Genomic DNA, 22,883 nt, shown 5'->3' with positions numbered 1-22,883 from the left:
GCTCTGCCATCATTGTAGAATTCGCGCGAAAGCGTTCGCATGGGCTTCATTCTTTATAACGAATGGGGAAGGGGGGAAATGACATATGCCGAAAAGCAGTCAGCACATTTGTAGTTTTATTTTGTGTGGCAGGTTACCTGCCACCATCCTAAACGTTAATTAGTGCCAGTGAAAGCGATACAGAGTACAGACCCCTCAAGACATAAAAGAGTTGTCACTCAACCAGCTGTAAGTCAACAAATTATCACAGACGTTATGAAAATATTTTATAAAGGTTGAAAAGTTACCTAGTGTTTCTTTAAATACTAATAAGTAAAAATGAATTTTTAAAACAACAAATTGAAAAAAAACAAAGCCATGACAAATAAAAAAACTGAAAAAAATAAAACCAAAAAAAATAATTATAATAATTGGAGCCGCTTATCCTTGAGAGGGTCGCGGAGGTGCTGGAGCCTATCCCAGCTAACTATGGACGTTAGGCAGGGTACACACATTGGTAGCCAGCCAATCACAGGGTAGTTTTTTTTTAATGAAAAGAAAAAAAATGTAAAAATATTTAAGGTTGTTTTCCAGCTTTTTATTGCTTAGACGGACACATTATCATAACCGTGTGAATGTCATCGAAAACAAATTATGTTTTTCTACAATAATCTTATTTTTTGTGAAGTAGTCGTTTTCCCCAAGACATCAAATATATCATAAAGTGCGACTTCTGCGTTTCTTTTAAAATAGATTACTCTCGGGTAGGGGTGCACGATACCCATTTTTTGAAACCGATACCGATATCGATAACTTCCTGCTCCTCAAGGCCGATACCGATACGATGACCGATAATATGTATATAAGTTTTCAATGTATATTCACCTGAGTTTTTGAACACCTGTAGGTCAAAAATACTAGTGGTTGATTCAGCATAGATTTGCCTTTGACCGAACCAGAAATTTTCATGATGACATGAACATTATTATAATGAACAAAACAAAGACAGTAACAAAACTTTGCATACTGGAAAATCAGGAGTGGAAACAAACGCACACATCACAATCCGACACTGTGCCAAAAATATTATTAATAGGGCCGATAATATATAATGTTATCGGATATACTGGGATGACGTCATAATTCCTATTGTCGGACCGATAATTATCGGACCGATAATTAGCGTGCACCTCTACTCTCGGGATAAATACCTCAAGCCTTATTTTGTGTACACACACAAATGTGTGCGTACACACATTTGTGTGTGTGTGTGGACAACGCACTAATATCAGGTACTAAACATCAGTCATGTAGTTGAGGATATGAATTTCACAATTACCTATGGTTAAAAAAAACTTAAGCCTGAAAGAGTAAATAGCCTCTGTAAATCAACCATAACATTAAAATCTAAATGAGACCCCAAATGAACATTAACAAATGCGCAGTCACAAGTCTTTGCAGCCATAAGGCATATTATTATGGGTTCCTCTTAGATGATAAAACGTTATCATGACAGTCTGTTGGGGCTCGATGGGGGTAGTTGCACTAAACAGATGCTAATGTCTGATTTTGAAGGTGAAGTTAACATTCTGGATTGGGTGAATGGGGTCTCTACACACATTTTTTTTAAAATCCCTTTTTAAAATGATTTCTTCAGCAGTGGAAAGCAATATTGTCCAATACAGTAGAGTACGGAAAAGGCCCCTTCAACTGTATTGTGCATCCAGGTCTCTGCCATTTAACATTCTAGAAAAACGCAAAAATTAGTAAAGTGTCGTCCTATTAGTACAGCTGGAACTTAGTTTTCTTTGTGTGAATATATGCATTTAATGTTCTAAACCTTTAAATATTTTATTAAATTTTGATGTGCAGTATATTTTAATGAAATCAGTTTACATATTTTTTGCATTATGTTGTCCTTTATTCCTGTGCTGTTTATGTTCAGAATAGGTAATGTTACAAGGGCGTACATGATATTTTTAGGAATTAGACCTCAGTCTAATTTTTGATGAACACTTAGGCTTGCCATGCTACTTTGTTGTCATAATAAATGTATCTGTAAGCATCTTATCGATATGCAGGTCAATCTGATGTCATTGATATAATTATAGAGACTTATTAAATATTTCTAAATACTTTGCAGAAGGACAGTTAAACAATTTAAAATTAAAATCATTTTGATTTCTTTTTTGACATTGTTGACATTTTTTGGGATGATTTAAAAAATAATAATAATATTGTGTCGTGAATATGTGCATTTAAACTTAAAAAGTAGCTGCGTAACCAACTTTAAGAACCCTAAAAAACCAGAATAAAGTCATAGAAATCAGTATTTATTTCATTGTGAGAATAATTTAAGTGAAAAGTGGCAGGAACACCACAGTACCCAACACAGAATTTTCCGACTCCTGCTCTTCTACTGTAAGACACGCACATAAACTACACTTTACAATCACGCTGCTTTCTTCCATCACTTGCAAACAAGGCTTATTCCTGAGCTTAGCAGCTTTTATGTACCTCATTCAAGATTGGTGTGAACCAAGCTCGGCAGAACGTAAGGCAGATGAGTGTAAGATTCAAAGTGTCCTATTTGATCTTGGCTACATAGCTCCCATCCAGTTGTACTTGGATGCTAGATACAGCAATTTTCATCCAGACCGTGGAGCAACCCCGCAGGCACAACAGAGGTTAATCTCTTGCGGTGCTCGTCAGCCCCTCGGTGGGAGTCGCTCGAGTGGAAGTTATGAGGCTCAATTTCCTCTGGTGCTGTTTCTGATTTGGGCTACGGGGCCGTAGATCCCCCTTGCTTCTCCTTGTATACTCGCAGAATGGCCTCGCACACAAACTGGAACTGACACTGGAACAGATCAATTACAAAGTTAGAGAAAGGGGGGAAATATATTTACTATTACTCCTGTTATTATTCTCGAACCTAAGTCCTAAAAAACTATACAAGTACTAAATATAAAAGCTTATTTTTATATCGTCATTATTGAGTTTTGTGCCTGCATTTTGGAGGGGAAAATGTATTCCATTTCGGAACAAAGCTGTCACAAAATGTGAAAAAGGAAGCACAGCGAATACTTTCTGGATGCACTCTAAGTTCCTCAATTCCAGCCAACATGCCAGGATTTTGGAGAGGCTTTTGTGCACATTGTTGCTTTTGAGAAGCAAATAGGGATCACAATTTCCGTACCAATTGGATGTGAATGCTGAAAAGCTAAAGCTGAACTGAAATGCTGTGGAATTACTTGGAGTGTTGAATGTGAGATGTGATACAGTTTAAATCGAGTTGGAACTGTCGAAAGGGAAAGTCAATAAAAGAAACAAAAAATTATATACAGTATATATTTAAATTTTAACCCTTTAATGCAAGAATTATGATAATTTTTAATGAAATTTAATTCATACAGGACAGAGAGTCACAAAAATACAGTCCAAGGGCCAATTGTGGCCAACGGGACAATATTTTGCAGCCCAATTTGACATAAAATTGTAGTACTCTATTATCCTTGCCTGCATGTATTTTTTTAAAATTTTATTTTAAATAAAAAATAAAATTTTGAATGAATTCTGAAAATTTTTGGAAATTCCATAATTAATTGCCATTAAAAAAAATAAAAGTAATGTAACAATAATAAAATAATTAAAAATGTGATTTAAAAAAACGAATTTTATAAAAAATGTCAAAAAATTAATTAAAACAAATTTTAATAAATTGAAAAAAAAAAAAGAGGAAGAAAGACGTGTGTACCTCGTTTTTCGCGGTAAATGGGGACCGCCAACCATGAATAAAATAACGCGAAGTAGAGGCGGAGTTTGTTAACATTGTTCAATGTATGTATTCAAATTTCAAAAAAAGATACACATAGGACATGTTTTTTTGGCCTTTTGCCCAAAGTATGTTTAAAAAAAAAAAAACACTTAAAATATTGCCATTGATTTAAAAATCTATAATATTTAGTACATGTTTTGACCTACGGAGGACGCCATGTTTTATGCGCACAATGGACGTTTGGGGTGATGACGTAGTTGGTCACTGTCACTATGAGAACACTACAGGGTTTACTGCAATTCTTTCTACGTGGCTTGACGTCCAACACATGCGTACATTGGTTAAAAGTGGCGAGTACTTACTATTTGTGGTTTTATAGAGTCTTTGATTTTCTTTCATTGCCTTAAAAATACTTTTTAAATGTCAAAATGTGTTTCCCTCTCATACTTTTAAGCATTGTGTTTTCTTGTGGTAGCTCCAAAGCAGATTGTTGATCTGTTGACCACATTAGTCACGTAGCATATTTAAACCACCCTTATTTGATATTACTATGTTTAAGTATTTTCTTAAGGCAGCTTTAGTATGTTCTGTCTGTATGCATCTAAACAAAACAAGCTGAAAGCGCATGGTAGTACTTTGGGTCTCAAATCCGCCTCTTGTAGATGTTTCTCCGGTGTAGCACATTTTGGCAGAACAGTTTTTTCCCCTACTCTCATCCCGTCTCATTCAGTCTTTCCTGTTCATTTTGCTTTTGCTGCTCATTTTGTGAAATATCTACAGCGCTGTCATGCTCATTAATGTTCCTCTTGGTTTCAAATTGAAAGGGTTGAACAGATGACCTGTTTATGTCGCTAGAGTCATACTCTCGAAGCCCAGCAGCGTAACCATGTGACATCACCGTCCTGCGACGTCAACAACAATGGTGACGTACTAGTTAAAAGTAATTTTATAAATTGTATAAAAACGAAAACATCAAGAGGTGTTTCAAAATCAAATTATTTTAACTTATAATAACGTTTATCTTTTAAGAACTACAAGTCTTTCTATCCGTGGATCCCTTTAAGCTCTTCACATGTATTAATTGTGATATAAACAAGATATATATAAAAGAAAACAATGATTTATACACGTATACATGCATTTATCTTAACATTTAAAAAAAATACTGTATTAATATTTTTTTAAATTGAAAAAAAATCTGCGATGGACTGAGGGCGCAAAGTTTGATGTGCGAAATAGCGAAGGATCACTGTATTTTGCTCTGGGATTTTTTTGGGGGGGGTTGTTTTGTGACCTCACATACAGTGTATCACAAAAGTGAGTACACCCCTCGCATTTCTGCAGATATTTAAGCATACTTTTTCATGGGACAACACTGACAAAATGACACTTTGACACCATGAAAAGTAGTCTGTGTGCAGCTTATATAATAGAGTTGATTTATTTTCCCCCTCAAAATAACTCAAAATATAGCCATTATTATCTAAAGCCCTGGCAACAAAAGTGAGTACACCCCTTAGTGAAAGTTGTCAATATTAACATACAACATGTCAACTGTCAATATTTTGTGTGGACACCACTATTATCCAGAACTGCCTTTACTCTCCTGGGCATGGAGTTGACCAGAGGTTGCCACTGAAATGCTTTTCCACTTCTCCATGATGACGTTGCCGAGCTGCCGATTATTCGAGACTTTGCGCACCACCACCTTCCGCTTGAGGATCCCCCAAAGATGTTCTATTGGGTTCAAGTCTGGAGACATGCTTGGCCAGTCCATCACCTTTACCCTCAGCCTCTTCAGTAAAGCACTGGTCATTTTGGAGGTGTGTTTGGGTTCATTTTCATGCTGGAACACTACCCTGCGACCCAGATTCTGGAGGGAAGGGATCATGCTCTGCTGCAGTATTTCACAGTACATGTTGGAGTTCATGCTTTCCTCGATGGAATGTAACTCTCCAACACCTGCAGCACTCATGCAGCCCCAGACCATGACATTCCCACCACCATGCTTGACTGTAGGCATGACACACTTCTCTTTGTACTCCTCCCGTGGTCGCTGCCACACATGCTTGAGACGATCGGAACGAAACAAATTAATCTTCGTCTCATCAGATCATAGGACACGGTTCCAGTAATCCGTGTGCTTTGTTGACATGTCTTCAGCAAACTGTTTGCGGGCTTTCATGTACAGTCTTCAGAAGAGGCTTCTTCCTGGAGTGACAGCCATGCACACCAATTTGATGTAGAGTGCGGCGTATGGTCTGAGCACTAACAGGCTGACCCCCCCACCTCTTCAATCTCTGCAGCAATGCTGACAGCACTCCTGCGACGATTTTTCAAAGAAAGCATTTGGATGTGACGCTCAGCACGTGCGCTCAGCTTCTTTGGACGACCAACCCGAGGCCTTTTCTGAGTGGCCATCTTCATGTAGCGCAACAATATGTCTTTTAAGATCCTTAGAGGGTTCTTTGCCATGTGGTGCCATGTTGGAACTTTCAGTGACCAGTATGAGAGAGTGTAGGCGCTGCTTTACAAATTTGAACACACCTGCTCCCTATGCACACCTGGACCTTGTAAGACTAACGAGTCACATGACATTTTGGAGGGAAAATGACAAGCAGTACTCAATTTGGACATTTAGGGATGTAGTTTCTAAGGGGTGTACTCGCTTTTGTTGCCAGGGGTTAAGATATTAATGGCTATATTTTGAGTTATTTTGAGGGGAAAATAAATTAACTCTATTATATAAGCTGCACACAGACTACTTTTCATTGTGTCAAAGTGTCATTTTGTCAGTGTTGTCCCATGAAAAGTAAATAAACAAATATGTGACAAGATCTTATTAAGGTTAGGTTAAAATATATAATATATATAACACATTACTTAACATTAATTCACATACACATTAGTGCATTGATAAATAGTTATTAATGTATACTCGTACTAGTAAGTGATTGTTATTTTAAAATGAGAACCATTGCTCTGTGAGTCCTTGGGTGCTGCTAACCTAACCTTAAAGCAGAAATGTGAAGTAATTTCATAACATGCCAAATAGGGTCACAATTAAAGTAATTAAACATTGTCCAACAAATAAAGCATGACAAAAATAATTTATATGTTGTATATTTGACAAAATAATCGCGTTTCCAAAGTTCGAGCCTGAAAGGAGATGAACCCGGAAGTGATACGTCACACCGGGAACAGTGATGGCAGCGCTCCATACATACGGCCGCCATACAAAGCCCTTCAAACAATGATTCAAACAGCGATATAAGCGATAGATCGAGTGCAAGGGAGGAGATCCAAGTTTTTGAAGAGTTGGAGGAAGAAGAGGAGGTTGGAATTTCATGTTGGACCTAACATGTATTCGCCAGACGCTAATCAGGAGGCAAACAATGTGCCTAGACTACCTGACATGGAATGGAGACAAGACCCATCGAGATTACAAGATATAGGCTGTTATTATTTTCATGATTTGAAGATGCAGGCATTTGCACATAATTTTATGTTTTTGTCTATCTGATGACATTGTTAAAAAAAAATAACAACCAGACTTCATGTTCATTTTGGCAGATCCGGCAGCTCTCGTGCATATAAAATAATAATATAAAAACGTTGGGGGGAAAGAAGGAGATGAGTCGTTGATGGCTTTCTCCACTTTATTGTGCCAACAATAAGAAAACAAAATAATAGCGGACTGCCTTCACATTCGACCGCGAAGTTTTGCTTCTCGCTCATCTCCGCCTCGCCTCGTACTACCAACTACTACTACTTCCAGTCCCAGCGTCTCTTAAACGGATCGTGCATAGTGTCTTGTTATGAGCTTTTTGTTGACAAAGGTATCGAACACACGACGTGCTGACAACTTTGTTTCTTTATTAACACATGGAGCTAACAGTACAAACACAGCTTGGGGCTCTCGGCAGGAAGTGGCGTCTAATGGCGTGAGGAAATGTAGTTTTTTCACACAAGCGAACAGATTACAGAGCACCACTTCAGTGTTGTCCCGAGACTACATTTCCCATGATTCACTGCGTGACTTGAGCCGCTCACTTGAGCCGCACCCCTTTCCCGATTGACAGTGGATTAACCCTTTCGGACAAGATCGTAGATGACGCACAATTTAAACACGCTTAACCTAGCGAACACAACAACAACTATGATCGGGGATTGCCACGAGTTAGCTTTCGGCTAACGTCGCTAGCTTCTACGGTACATTCCACAACAATTGGCAGCTCTGCTGTGACAAAGTCACCAGTCATCTATCCAAAAATCACACTTACTTTTTGGCAAATCCTTGATCATAAGCAGACCGGTTAATGAAGCAGGCATCTTTGAAGTGTTTGTAGCAGAGAACACTACTCAATGATGGCGTGAAATTCATTCGCTTCATGAGAACGAAAGATGTCCATTTACGTGCCCTGCTATCCTTTGGCCACTCAAACAACTTTTCGTTAGAGTGAGAACAAAACATCGCCACACACCGCCGTGGCGTCTTACCGAGAAACAACGCAACAAACAATACTGTTCTATGGCGGACTTCCCTCGCACTTCTAGGTGTGACGTCATTTCCGAAGATTGCCTAAGAAAAGCATTTTCGTTGTCAAGGGCGTTGCTATGGGTTAAACAAAGAATCTGGAAGGGTTGCGTTAAAAAAAATAACGAAAATATGCTTATAAATGTTTAGCCATTGATATTATTCAAAAACCTGGTTGGCCAACCTTACTTTACATTTCTGCTTTAAGTATGATATTATTTCACGTGAACGTACGTCATAAGTGTTACTTAACCTTAATTAACCAATACTGAATGTTTTTCGGACCCTTATTGTAAAGTGCAGCACATGCACATGTGTCCCTTAACTGAAAAATTAAACTAAACTTAAATAACTTAACAATCCTTAACCCTATATAGGCCTATAAATTTTTAAAATTTTACCAAACCATTAGTTACTGTCTGGTTATGCATTAACTAATGCTTTAACTCATGTTAATTAATATGTTAATAAATGTTAGATAAGCAATTATATTAATTATTATATTGTTAATTAAACATTCGTTATTGTCTAAAAATGCATTAACTAATGTTAATCAAGGGACCCTTATTGTAAAGTGTTACCAATATGAAAACCTATAAATGTTTGGGTGGTTTTAGTTAAAGCACGTTTTTCATCTGTTTGATTTTGACAAAGATCAGATCAAATTTGATAGTGATTTTATGCAGAAATGTGAGAAATTCCAAAAGGTTCAGATACTTTTTCATACCATTGTATATCTATATTAGCATCGGTTTTGACCCTGAAAGAGATTATCCATGATTTCCTTCGGGACATTTGAACAAATGTTCCTGGCATGAACCGTGTTTGCTCCACTGTACCGTGGTCTGAATCATCATGGCCCGCTGATCTCTCAGTGTTTTGACAATGTCCAGCGGGAACACCGGCAGCCCCTGATCCAGCAGCGTCAGCCCAGTTTCCATGGTGATTAGAACACCTGTCCGACCAATCCCCGCACTGGAAGAGAAAGGTCCGACTCGAGTGACTATCGTTGGGCGCTCAGCAGAGGGATTTGTGTTATTAGGGCGCACGTTACCTGCAGTGAACCATTAGAGGCTCTTCGGCTCGTCTCCTCTCCCTGGCTGAAGTGACGAACAGCAGGAAGTCAGAAGGGTCGTCGGGTACACCGTGGTCGGGCCACGCCACGTATTGAAGGTGTGTGACTGCACGCTCTTCACCCAGCTGAGTAGGTACAAAAAAAAAAAGGGGTTCAGAAGAGGGGCTTCAAAGGGCATAGATACAGTACACATCCCCAATACATCATATAGACAGGTCCAAGTACAGGTTTTATTTTTTTTTTTTCTAGATCTTGATTTGAAGACAATTGGCACGATAGCCTCAATGGATACCGTTAAAATTTAACAAATAGCATTAGAAATTAACATACAACCCCAATTCCATTGAAGTTGGGGAGTCGTGTTGATCATAAATAAATATTTGAAAATTGCGTTCAAGCTATATTTCATTATATTCACTAAAGACATGCAAAGACAGATATCAATGTTTGAACTGCTAAACATATTTTTCAGCATAATCGGTCAGCTTTTAATTACTCTTTCCTGAATATATGTATATATCAGCCAAGCTGACTAAGGAGTGGCGGCGTAAAAAGCATATCAAGGTTCTGGGGTGGCCTCTTCAGACCTCAATCCAATAGAAAGTCTTTGGGTGGAGCTGAAACCTCAACGCTCCGAAACCTGACAGATCTAAGGAAGATTTGTGTGGAGTAATGGGCCAAAATCCCTGTTTCCAAATGTGAAAACCTGGTGAAGAACTGCAGAAAGCGTCTGACCTCTGTAATTGCAAACAAAGGCTTCTGCACTAAATATAAGCACTGATTTCTCAGGTTTACAAATACTTATAAACCCCAGTAAATAACTTTTCTTAACTTAATTAACTTTTTTAATTTAAAAATCATACAATGTGATTTCTGGATTTTTTTTTTTTTTTTAAATTATGTCTCTATGAGTGGAAATGCATCTATGATTGAAATTTCAGACCTTTCCCTATTTTCTTAGTGGGGGAATGTGCAAAATCACAAGTGGTGCAATTACTTCTGCTCCTCACTGTATGTACGTTTTCCTATTTTTATTTCCTGTTTGACCTAAAACACGAACTTGGACGTAAAATCGGAAATTTTGTATATAGCCTCTAATTTTATCAAAACCAAACGTTTACCTTTTTAGTGGCACTTTTTAATTGACTTTGGACCCAAGCAACACATATAAAATGTTCCGAGCCAGGAACAAAATTGTATTTTTTTCTGTAACATAGTGTAAGATAGGGAAAAAAACATAACATAACATAACAACATAGAAAAAACAGTGGCCGACAGACCCTACCCACCAACGTCACAAAATCACGTGCTCGCTGTATGGTTCCGCCCACTTGTCTGTCATTTTGTGTCTGTATTATCAATGGTCTCAATTGATCGAGCAATTTATAATGCATTTAATGGAAGACCCGGTGCTTTCGGATGCCGTAAACTCACTTGATGCGTTGCATAAAAGGCGTTATGTGGAAAAGCTTCAGTTTATCCATTCGCCAGATCCATATTTGATGCCTAAATCGATGTTTTTCGACCCGCTGTCTCCGCCGTATTTGCCTGACATCTGCTAGCTAGCCTGATATGTACAACTATCTTGTCCACACAAAATCAGCCTATTCTCACGAAAGTTTGAAAAACTTTAAGAGCTTGGAGGCTTATAAATACTTCGTTGCTGGTTGGGTGAAACAGGTCCTCGTCCACGAAAATTCGGCAGGAATTTATCTTGTGCTTGGAAAGGTGAGTTACGAAATTTTCAATTCAAAATCTTTTGTTCTTGCTAACATCCACTGTCAAGTCTAATGTATTTCATGTCGTCTGTCAATGGAGTTAGGGCTTTTAATGTTTATATGGATTAGCGATAGCACTCTCACTACATACATACGTGTATGTTGTCGGCGATTAGCCAAGCAATGATCTTAATTGTGGTTGTCAGCCCAAAATCCTCTAAATATATATTAAATGCATCTTACCAGATGTAAAATGACTACTACATAATCTGTGGTAATCGTTTGGAGCCCAGTTTTCTCGCCGAATTGCAGCAGCCCATCTCGCTCTCTTCTCTCCGGGTCTCTCGGAATCCGGTAGAACTTCAAGTCTCTCCGTCTTCTCCGTCTATCTTCTCTTTTATTGCAACCGACCGCCACACACGCCTTCACCATTTTGATTATTAATGTTAACGAGCAGAAAAACACGTCGTAAATAGGAGGAATGTACGTAGCCGTAACAGGGAAACATGATGTGTTGACGGACAATTGGGCGGCACCAGTCAGGAGGAAGGAGTTGTGACGTCACGTGGGTAGTGTCTATACGCAAATTTCTATGTACTTTAGAGATATTAAAATATACCCTAAACTCAAACAATGATATTGTTGGTGTGTGAGAAGACATCAATGCAGAGGGTGTTGTGGAGAGAAAGTGCCAGTACACGTGATCTTGAGGTGAGATCATAAAGTGCAGGGTGACGACATCGATGGGATGAAAGCAGAAAAACAGGTGGACAAGACAGGACTGGCGAGGGGAGCAGAGAAGAGCTGAGTTAAGTGTTTCATTTTTTAAATTCATTTTATTCATTATTTAAAAAAAAAACAGGCATGCCGCCTGCGATTTCATGCAGGGATTAACTATCACCGCCAGGGTAACAGATGGGCACACACAGGAGTATTTGTGCATGCATGTGCACACCTTCATCATTCATGCTTCCTTGAGCATTGTAAAGTTCACACAGGCAGTTAATGTGGAAAATCCAATCCGATTATATGACAATGAAGAGTTTACCTCGTGTAAACCACCTGCCCGTGCACACGCCTTTATTTAGATGCTGCACTTGATCACCTGTGTACACACCAGCTCGCCTACACGGAAATTAGCATGCCACTGCTAACATCCCGCCGAGACGGGACATATGGCACACCCGCGGCACATGTCGCAGCAAACTACCGCCGCGTCGGCCGTCATATTTCCCTCTACAATAAATCTGTGTTAAAAGGTCAGTACATAGGATTTGGTAGCGAGTGGTAGTCGAGAGATTAGACCCCCCCCTTCTCATCACCTTCCCGCTTGCCAGCATTAAAGCAAAGTGCACCGTGGCCTTTAGGTGTTTCATTTATCATGAGTCACTGCCTGTACATGTCCCTGATGTATTACATAAATATCATTATTGTGCTGTGATATTATGACCACTAGTCAACATATTTCAGCTTCATATCAAGGAAACCGATTACAGCAGTGTCTCCTTTTTATGATTGGTTATTAGGTATACATTAAAAGTGTTGCACCCAAAGTTCAGATCAAGTTTAATCTGCATTTGAAATTCACCTGCCGCCCATCCTGTAACCATGGCAATATTTTTGAGATGTAGACAACCGCAGCATGCACTACCGGCTTTAACGTGTAATGTGATGATGGGGGTGACAAAACAGGAATTAGTTGACAGACGGAAGAGGACGGGGTGAAATGAGTAAATGAGAAAAATGTCAATGGCAAAATACTTTGTTAGAATTTAATACTATTTTTGTTTTGTTAATATACTCTACATCACGGGTGTCAAACTCATCTTTGTCACGGGCCACACAGTAGTGGTGGTTTACTTCTGCTGTATACGTATTAACTAGGGCTGCCACGTGAAATCGACAACCAATCGAGCTTCCCTAACAAATTAATCGACAACTATGTTAATAGTCGATGAATCTTGTACAGACATTTTTGACCTAACATATTTTAATTAATGTTCATTCTTTTACTTTATTTTTTTTTACAACAACAAAAACTATTCCTTTTCATATTTTTCTTTTAATAATTAAAGAAAAAAAACAAATTATTTACTTTTTAGTTTTTAAATCTTTCATATATTCTTTTTTTTTTTAAACTCATTTGCATCTAACGAAAAAGACGTAAAAGTGGTAAAGAGATTAATATTTTTTCTATTTTTAAAGTGTTAAATTTATATTTAAAAAGGAGAATTAAAAAAAAAATTTTTGTCTTTAATTTTATTTTTATTTGAAAAATGGCAACAGTAAATGTTCTTATATATACAGTATACAGTATATATATATATATATTTTTTTTTTTATGAAAAAACGAGGAAAATATTACTCAAATATTAAATATAGAGATCAACTGATATAGGGACTGTTTTACAACATCAGCTGATTAACAAAAAAAAAAAAAAAAAAAAAAAAAAACAGCCGATAAAAAAGGAACTTGATCAGGCATTTGTGTGGGCAACTGCGGCCGCCGCTGACTGACGGTAGGACCCCGGAAGGACCCTGCATCATGAAGCTTCAGGCTTGCCTATTTTGTACATATTGTCAGATATGTTTTCATGTTTCTTTAGCCTTTAAGGTGTTAACTGAGTGAGCCTTACACTTTAAATGTAACTCGTAGCGTTAGAGAAGCATTCGCGTTAGCATTAGCATTAGCATGGCGAACATCCTGTTAAACTCTCACTTGTTTACATCTCGTTGTTACGTCCTTTGGCCTGTACTACGAACTGAGTTCAACCTCCCCAGAAGTAATCCTGCTTACCAGCGGGTAACCGGAGTTGACAAAACCTGGCTACCTAATTTGTGGTCAATCAGTGCTACGACGCTGATTAGGAGGTTGATTAGTCGAACCTGTGTCAACCCAATCAGAGTTACTGTGCGTTCACGTAAAAGAAAACCACGGTCGCCTGCCAATGAGCGCCTGTGTTTGGGCAGCCCCAGAGAACCCCCCACTCTCGTCTCCAGTTCTCAATTGCGTCGAGACTTTGACCCCCCTCGGCCCTCTTCACGTGTCTGCCTAGAGAGCACTATACTCGGCTTAGGCTCGAGCGCTCGGACGTCAGTAGATTTGTCCACCGAGAATGCACCACTTTTGGCGTTCATTCCCCTCTGCGTCCCCGGCGACGAGCACTGCCTGCCTGCCCAGAACAACGAGCCGAAAGTTGCTTGCCGCTGGGGGCTGGCCGATCAGTGAAGACAATCAACCCCGCCGCTGTGTGTGACATGAGTCGGGGTAGTTTTGTGTGATTTTTCATTTTCGAAAGGGGAGGAAAAGACTTAGCATGTCGCCGAAGCCGGGGAAGAGAAATAACAAAAGCCGGGCTAATTCCGCTGGCATAAAATACCGTTTAGGTTTAAGAATTCGGCAATTTTGACCATTATGCAGTAATTTAGCCCTATCGTACTGAATAAATGCATTTTAATACAGTGATACCTCAGCTCACGAACGCTTAAGCTCACGAACTTTTCGCCTCAAGAACATTAAATTCGCGAGCAGATAGTCTCTGCTGACGAACTAGTTTTCGGCGGACGAACCAAACCACGCGGTCGAACAGCGCCACAGTGGCGGCCACGAGAAGCTGACGCACGCTCACGGCGTCCCAGTTCGTCCCCTCCCTTTCGTTGAGTGCGGACGTGGTTTGTGTTTGATAGACATTTTGGACCATATTGAGTGTACTTTTGCTATTATGGGACCGAAAAAGAGTTACCTACAGTCCTTGTGGAAGGTGACTCGTGTTACCAATTCGCCCTCGACTGGTAATTGGCGGTGCTTTCAGCTTCCCACTGTCGTGAGAAGTGGACCGGCGAGTCACGTTGGCTCGTTGTCGTCGGTTGTCTTCGGTTCGCCCGATTTCCTCTCCAGAAAGGTGGCGGCGTGCATACCCAGAGGCGTCGGATGGGCACTTTTATTAACAACCAAAAGCATGTGGGGGGCACAGCAGTGGAGTCTACGCTAACTGCGCACTTTGCCGGTAACACTCTCCTTCCAAACAGTAACTCCCTCCCTCCCTCCTCCTCCCACTCCATTCCATCAAGCCATCAACTACCATCACAAAGGTAAATAAAACGACTTTATTATACAGGACAGTTTATTTCTTTAATTATAATACAATAGCACAGTTATTATACATAAAATAAGGTATATTTTTGTGTAGTTTTAAGGCTTATTTAGTAGAAAATTATGTTTTATGGGGACCTGGGAACGGATTATTCTCATTTTAATGGTTTCTTATGGGAAATAAATGTTCGGAAGACGAACTTTTCGCCTCACACACACTTTCTGGGAACCAATTATGTTCGTGAGCTGAGGTATCACTGTATTGCGTATTCTATTTAGCACAAGACTGTTATTTGTAATGACCATACCATTTATTTAGCAACTGGAGGGAAAATGCTGCTCTCTGTCGCATTTTTCCTTGTTCTGAATCTTCCCCCTCAATGGGCTGGATTCTAAATCAGCTGAAATCGTTACTCTGCCGACGTCATCATCCAGATGGAGGCGCTAGAGCGCTATAATGACAGGCGGGGCTAAACGTCAGATTTAAGACTAATTTCTCGCCAAATTGTTGTATATAGTCGAATCTTCTCAAAGTATGATTTTAATTCATATAATAATGCTATTTAAGAAATTGTATTTCAATTTCATTTTAGTGAGAAACATGAAGGCAGAGCACATCATTTAGTTCTGAGGGCTACACAAAATAATGTGGCTTGCCGGATCTGTTCCCCGGCCTTGAGTTTGACAGCTGCGATATACTAGTACACTATCAGCACATGGTCATGCTAGCTCACCATCTCTGATGTAGTTCATCTTAAAAAGTATTGATGGTGTTCTTCCAAGCTTTTATGGACCTTGATTGGTTCCCCATTCTTCCCACAAAACTGGAGGCACAGATTGCAAGAATCTGGGGTCTAGCCTAACCCACTCAGTGATTTGTTTATCAAGAGGCTTGGCCAGAAACATTACATAGTAGTGTGCAATGGGAGAAAAAAAGAGAAATAAAGAGTAAAATAGTTCATAAAAATAGAAAAGCAGATTTGTGACAAAGTGAATTAGGGTTTTAACAGAAACAGTTAATGTGATATATAGAAAAAATTGTACCTGAGTGTGTGTTAGGGTGAACTGCCGTGTCACGTAAGCCAGGTTGCACTCCTCCGAGTGACACTTCACCCGCATGTGTCCATAATCCTTCACTTCCGGCGGATGGGGCCAGTATTGGTGGCACTTGGTCTGCAAATGCATCACAGCAAGCGTCAAATTGTTACTTGGATGCACTTGAGTCATCAGTCAGGATATAATTTCCTTGCTCTTGAAACAAAAATGGTGTACGCTTGCGAAGTAGGAAGAAGTAGGGATTCATCAGGAGTAGGATGAGAAGTGATTGTCATTGTGGGTGTGTGCGCGCACATGTGCAAGCCTCAAGAATGGAAAATGCCAAGGCACTTGACGAAGATCAGAAAAACGGACGATTAATGGAAGCCTCAGGTTACCAAGCAACAGGAAAGTGCTGAGGAAGAATACAGTACTTTGTTTATTCAAGACCTTAATAATGGCATCTCTCTGTAAACCTTTATTAACCACGTGAGAAACTGTTGTAGGAACAATGTGGACAGCAGCTGAATTAATATATCTGTGCCGTTTACAACTCTAACTGTATTGAAAATTGAGAGCGATAATCGGCCGGGCTTATTATCGGCACAGATATTTGGAAATTTGACATATACCGGTATCGGCCTTTTTGAACATCCGACCGGCCGATATGAAAAAAATCTATTTGAAACTGGATTATTTCGCTCAGATGCAGCTGCGCTTCTCTCTCCTGCCTGCTAAAGGGAGTTACACTTGTATTACGCCTTTCCACTTTTAAGGCCCTCAAAGCGCTTCACACTATATCCTCATTAGACATGTGCCGATTACCGGTTTCAAGCTATACCATGGTATGAAAACATCAATCTTTCAAAACCGCAAAAAAATTGCGTCATACAGTCCCTACGGTATTACCTATTTTTTATGTCCCAAATATGCAGGGAGAAATCCCTGACTTGCAGCTGCAAAGCTCAACCCTCTCCCACCTGTTGTTGCTCAGTGTTAGTCAGCTGTGCTACACGATGGCTGGAGGAGGTGAAACTCGTGAACTTATTCCCCCCATCGAAGAAAACGAAATCGCTGCTGTTGGAATATTTCGGCTACAAAAAAGTTACAGACGGCCGCAGCTGAGAATAGGAGGGCCAACTGACATGCGCAGGGTGGCTGCGGAGGAGGCAGTGTCATGATTTTGCATTTATACAAAATTAAAGGTTAGTAAACACTGTCATGGACGCTTCCCACAAGCTATTAAGAGTTAACTCCAGCGTGTTTAGAGTGCCTAGCAGTGGTAAAACACGTTTTGTTTCTCTCTGACAACTGTCTGTGTTGAGAAAGAGAGTGTGTATATTAACTCATTCACTCCCAGCCATTTTCACCGGAGCAACCTCCTTCGCTCCCAGCCGTTTTACTGGATTTTGACTGATTTTGCAAGGCCTACAGAAAATTCTGTTATATTGCTATATAAACATGGAACCCACCAAAAGAAAGATTAGGCTCTCTTCTTTCAGCAGGAAAAAAGTTCATATCTTTTTCCATTCTTTAGAAATGAGCATTAGAAAATAGCTTAGTTTGAGTAATTTCTGATGAAAAAACAGAGAAATTGAGCTTTTTGTAAAAATATACATTTCAAACATAACTTTGACTTTAACACAGCTATTTTTTTTGCTTTTGTGACATCCCAAACATCTGAATAATATTTTCCTTCTACAAAATAACATAAACAACAAGACAAATAGAGCTTTTGATAGCAAAGTAACAATTTCTTTACACATAACTGAACTATTGAACTGAGAGATTACGCTGTTGTGCACGTCGTTGTGCCGGCTGAGTCACGAGACACTAGAGCAGGGGTCCCCAAACTTTTTCCAGTGAGGGCCGCATAACTTTTCCCTTCTCTGATGAGGGGCCGAGGTCAGTTTGTAACAGAAAAAGTGTGACGATTGCAGGAGTGCCTAAATGTAAAAAATTATTGTTTTTCAGAAAGCCACAATCAAATAACCCTTTCTGGATATTTCACGGAACAAAAGTAAATTAAATAAAAATAATAATATAATGTAATAATAACACTTTTAATCAAATAGATAATAACCAAATAACCCTCTCTGAGTTCTTCACAGAAAAAGGCCAGAAAATAAATAACACTATTAGGGGAAAAAAAATGCTCTCTGGTATTGTTCAGGGGCCGGACCAAATGTCGGGGCGGGCCGTATTCGGCCCGCGGGCCGTAGTTTGGGGACCCCTGCACTAGAGAGTCACGAGACACACGAGCGGCCGAACACGGCAAAGTGAACTCTACTCAACAGGCAAATTAGACTCAACAACATCATCCAATACACTGGTGATCCCAATCGTTCTGCTCGGTCGTCCAACGCCTGGCATCCCGGACGTCCTCCTGATTGTTCTGCTCGGTCGTCCGCCGCCTGGCGTCCTGGACGTCCTCCTGGTCCTCACGCTTGGTCATTCATTACCTGGTGTCCCGGACGTCCTCCCGGTCATCCTGATCGGACTTCCCACACCAGGCTTCCTGGACGTCCTCCTGGTCGTCCGTTCGGTGGTCTTCCACCGGCGTCCCGGCCGTGCGGCGCGACCATTCGTTCCGTTAAATCGGGTTGCGCCTGGCGTTCTGTGTGGGTGTATTCTGGTGGGGACCTGTGTGGTGACTGCTGCCTCATGGCAGAGTTCACCTGGGGACCTTGTGTGGGGCATGTTGTGTTCCGGGGGGGAACTGGTTTGGCCGTGCGTGTTTCCGGCTGGGTCGTTCTCCCCATTTTTCTCACGCTTCTTGCTTCTTTCGACTTCCGTTTCCTGACATAGGACAAATGCGGTACTGCCATCCAGTGGCCAGTTTTATTGCTTTAAAATGAATTTTGACCATTGTGCTTTGGAGTGAAGTTGCATCAGAACCTAGAGATGTCTCGTGAAAAAAAACGTAAAAGATGTATAAATATGTTTTTGGGACACTGAAACAATTAAAAATAGAACGGATTTATACGTTTTTGGGAGCAAATAAGTTAATGTAAACATGAGACAAGTCTTACGTGCTTTTGATGGAAAATATTTTTATTAATTTTGTTCTGATGTTAATAATGTTGAGCTGTGGCTGTGGGCTTAGTCTCACCTAAAGGACTGCATTTATTTTAATTTTGAATATTTTGTTATTTTTTAAATTTATTTTAACTTAACATTATACTTATGTTCCAATTTGCTAATTTGTTTTGGGGAAAAAAGTGTTTTTTGTTTGTTTGTTTTTTTTAAATCCAGACATCTCAAAGTAACACATTTTAGAGCTGTAGTTGCAATACCGTGAAACCGTGATATTTTGGCTTGAGGTTATCATACCGTTAGAATCTCATACCAGCACATGCCTAATCCTCATCTACCTACTGGTGATGCAGCAACAGGAGCAATGCGGGGTTTAGTATCTTGCTAAAAGATACTTAGACGAGGTCATCAGTGTGGAGAATTCAGGGAAAAATTCAGGGAGTTTTTAATTAACCTTTACAAGAGGTGCTCCTGAGCCTGAAAAGTCCCTGTATTTTAGTTGTATTTTATTTACTGCGTAAAAATTTTAGAGATCTATTTATTCAACCCTTTATTCAACTTTATAAGAGATGTTTCTGAGTCTAGAAAATTCAGGGGCACTTCTTGAGCTATTATTTTCTATTTGTGTGATTCAATAAACATGCTCTAGGCATTTCAATGAAGTTCAGTGTTTGCATTAATGTTATTATTATCATACTTTTTTTTTTCAATTTTCTAACGCAAATTTTAAAACTTTTACCGCAAATGAATTTCAGCTCCAAAAATCGGTTATTGTCCCTTCTAACTACTATAAATCGGTAATATTTGGTACTGAAAAACCCATAACGGTCGATCTCTAACTAAAACAAATATTGTTAAAGTAATAGCATTGATTGCATGTTTGAGGTTTCATAATGATTATGTGTGCAAATAACAGACAGACACAAACAACAGGGTGTGTTAGAACCTATTCAAAGAATGTTATTTCAGTATGTATCTATGCGAGAAGTACCTGAACAACTACTTTGTATAATCAGAAGTTCCCCATAGCTTTGATTTTCTGAATCACAGGTGCCAAATACAGCAGCCTGTAAGGAGCAAAGAGCAAAGTGCTCTGTTTTAAAAGTGGAACAATGCAATCATGTGGGGAAAGATTTCTGGGTATAATTTTTTGAGGTACTGAAAAAAAAAAGATGACATTCGCTCTGCAGTTCGTGTTTTTATTATTTCTTTGCAACCCCCCATTTGACATCCAATTGTTGTATTAGTATGGTAAAAAAAATATATTAAGAATGTTATATAATAGGAATTAATTGAGAATCAATTTTAAATATATATTTTTCAAAATGTTAATAAGTATATAATTATAAAAACATTCTTTAAACACAAATTAAATCAAGAAAAAACATGTACCGTATTGGCCCTAATATAAGACGGCCATATTAAGACGACCCCCTCTTTTTCCAAGACTCAAGTTTGAAAAAAAAAAAAGACTTTTTGAACACCAAATTAATTTTTATACAGAAAATAATTATAGTACATCTGAAACAAATGAATATAACAATATATTTGAGAGGAAAAGCATGTTATTTTGCCTCATTCAAATCTTAATATCTGACCATTTAAATATGTAAACTAAAGTGCAATCACATTCGTAAATGAATGGCTTCTGGTTTTTGAAATGTAAAGAATAATAATTGTGATAAAACAACAAAATTGCAATAACTGCATTAACCATCACAGTGAAGTCTAACTGTAACTGTAGTCTTGAAACAATTCTGAATAAGGAAAAACATTGCAATAAAATAATGCAAACTGGTTAAACTAGTAGCTGAGATCTGTCATGACAGAACATCGCTTTAATGATATCTGGCGCCATCTAGCGTCGTGAATGGCGAGAGTAGCTGAAATCTGTAAAACAGAACACCGCTTCAATGATATCTTGCGTCATCTAGCGTCGTGAATGGGTATAATGTCTAGACCGCAAATACAAGACGACCCCCTCTTTTTCAATCTTATTTCAATGCAAAAAACACCATTTTATATTTGGGCCAATACGGTAAGTCGAACCAGAGTTTAAGTCGCATTTTTATTGCGCAGCACAGAGGCGGGTCATTAGTGAATAGGACTACGTAAGCGTGCCCAACAAAATACCCATTAACCTTTGCGGGGGGAACAGATCAATAAGAACAGTCATGCTTTGCCTCTCTAATGTTCAAAGTTCATGTTCTATAATAACTTTTTCTTAGGTTACTGCTCCAGTTCTTTCATTACTTGCTAGTTGGCTATTTAGTTTGTTTCTTATGAGCTAATTTTAGTTTTGTTATGACACCGTGACTGCGCATGTCATTTAAGTTTATGACGACCCATTATTTGCCATTGTTTGTGGAAGTGGTTCTAATATTAAAGTGCAAATTTTCCCTCACTATCTCATGAGTGGCAGAATATAGATCTAACATGTGATTTTAGTCGGGTCGGACTTTTAATACTTTCACATATAAATCGCACCTTCGGCCAAACTAGGCTTCTAGTCTAGTTAATCTAAACAGTATAGTCTAAACTGCGACTTACAGTCCGAAAAATATGGTAGTAAAAAAATTATTTAAAACAAAGAGCTCAAAAAATAAAACATTTTTTCTAAAGAAGAACATTGAATAAATGAATTCAAATAACCAGTTTGCAGCCTGATGATGTTGAAAAAATGGAGTCGTATGCCTACCCTTCCCCGCTCCGTCAGAGTTGTAAGCATGACAATGGTGTGTGACTGCTGCTCCCAAACGGTTTGCCAAAAGTGCCCGCAGGTCTGTGGCAGCGGACCTTGAGCGGCAACATAACGTAAACACACTCCAGACACAGGAGGCAACATCTAAAAAAAGACAAACAGAACAAACAACACGTTGTTTGAATTCAGTGTTGGATAAACACTATGTGAGAGAGTAAATCCATCACTTGAATGCGCACAGTGATATGACTGGCATTGACGTAGTCCTCTTGGCCTTGGAGGACGACTCTGGTCGTGTCATCTGCAGGCAGAGTGGGACATAGGCATGAGAGGATATTTGTGCACCTAATCAATTGACCATTTTGGGGACAGTGGTCACTACATGGATTGGACATCTGTTGCCGTCATCAATGGCAGCGTTAAGCTATGCGATGTCACACGTGATTTAATAAACACATGCCACACTACTTTAATCGTCTCCGTTTCTAAAACTGTTTAAAACAGTTTCATTTATTTTTTGGAAATTTTAGTCTTTTTAATAATTGTCATTTTAGAATTATTTGTTTATATTACCCATGGCTTTTTCAAATTTGCATTTTTAATTTTTTTTTTTTTTTAAATCTATTACAATTTAAATGATGGTTTTCCTCAAAATGGTTCCTTTAAATAATTCATTCATTTATTTTTACCTGTCTTGTTCAGCTGCTCATCCAGGGAGAATGGGAATCTGCATGTCCTTATAGATTGTACAATTTTAATGTGTCGCATGGGAGTTTGATTTACTCCCATTGTGGTTGTTTATATATTAATACCGTATTGGCCCGAATATAAAACCGCCCTGCTTATAAGACGACCCCCTCTTTTTCGAGACTCAAGTTTGAAAAAAGACTTTTTGAACAAGAAATTTATTTTTATACAGAAAATAACTACAGTA

At 39.0% G+C, this 22,883-nt stretch overlaps 1 protein-coding gene across 2 annotated transcripts in view; it reads right to left on the bottom strand.

Annotated features, from left to right (window-relative positions):
• Positions 1-497: 497 nt before the first annotated feature.
• Positions 498-22,883, bottom strand: part of ptpn3 (protein tyrosine phosphatase non-receptor type 3) — a 59,434-nt gene continuing 37,048 nt past the window's right edge. The window contains exons 21-26 of one of the 2 annotated variants that reach the window (XM_057834092.1): positions 22,189-22,250; positions 21,947-22,093; positions 16,222-16,350; positions 9,346-9,491; positions 9,131-9,266; positions 498-2,836 (exon numbers count right to left, since the gene is read on the bottom strand). In XM_057834092.1, the coding sequence (XP_057690075.1) occupies positions 2,762-2,836; positions 9,131-9,266; positions 9,346-9,491; positions 16,222-16,350; positions 21,947-22,093; positions 22,189-22,250 (695 nt within the window). In that variant the 3' untranslated portion in view covers positions 498-2,761. The remainder of the gene's footprint in view (positions 2,837-9,130; positions 9,267-9,345; positions 9,492-16,221; positions 16,351-21,946; positions 22,094-22,188; positions 22,251-22,883) is intronic. The other variant, XM_057834093.1, reaches the window with a different exon arrangement.

This window comes from Corythoichthys intestinalis, chromosome 4, assembly GCF_030265065.1.
Source record: "Corythoichthys intestinalis isolate RoL2023-P3 chromosome 4, ASM3026506v1, whole genome shotgun sequence".
In the NCBI taxonomy this organism is placed as follows: domain Eukaryota; kingdom Metazoa; phylum Chordata; class Actinopteri; order Syngnathiformes; family Syngnathidae; genus Corythoichthys; species Corythoichthys intestinalis.
The sequence above is the reverse complement of the archived record's forward strand: the minus strand, read 5'-3'. Positions and strand labels throughout refer to the sequence as shown.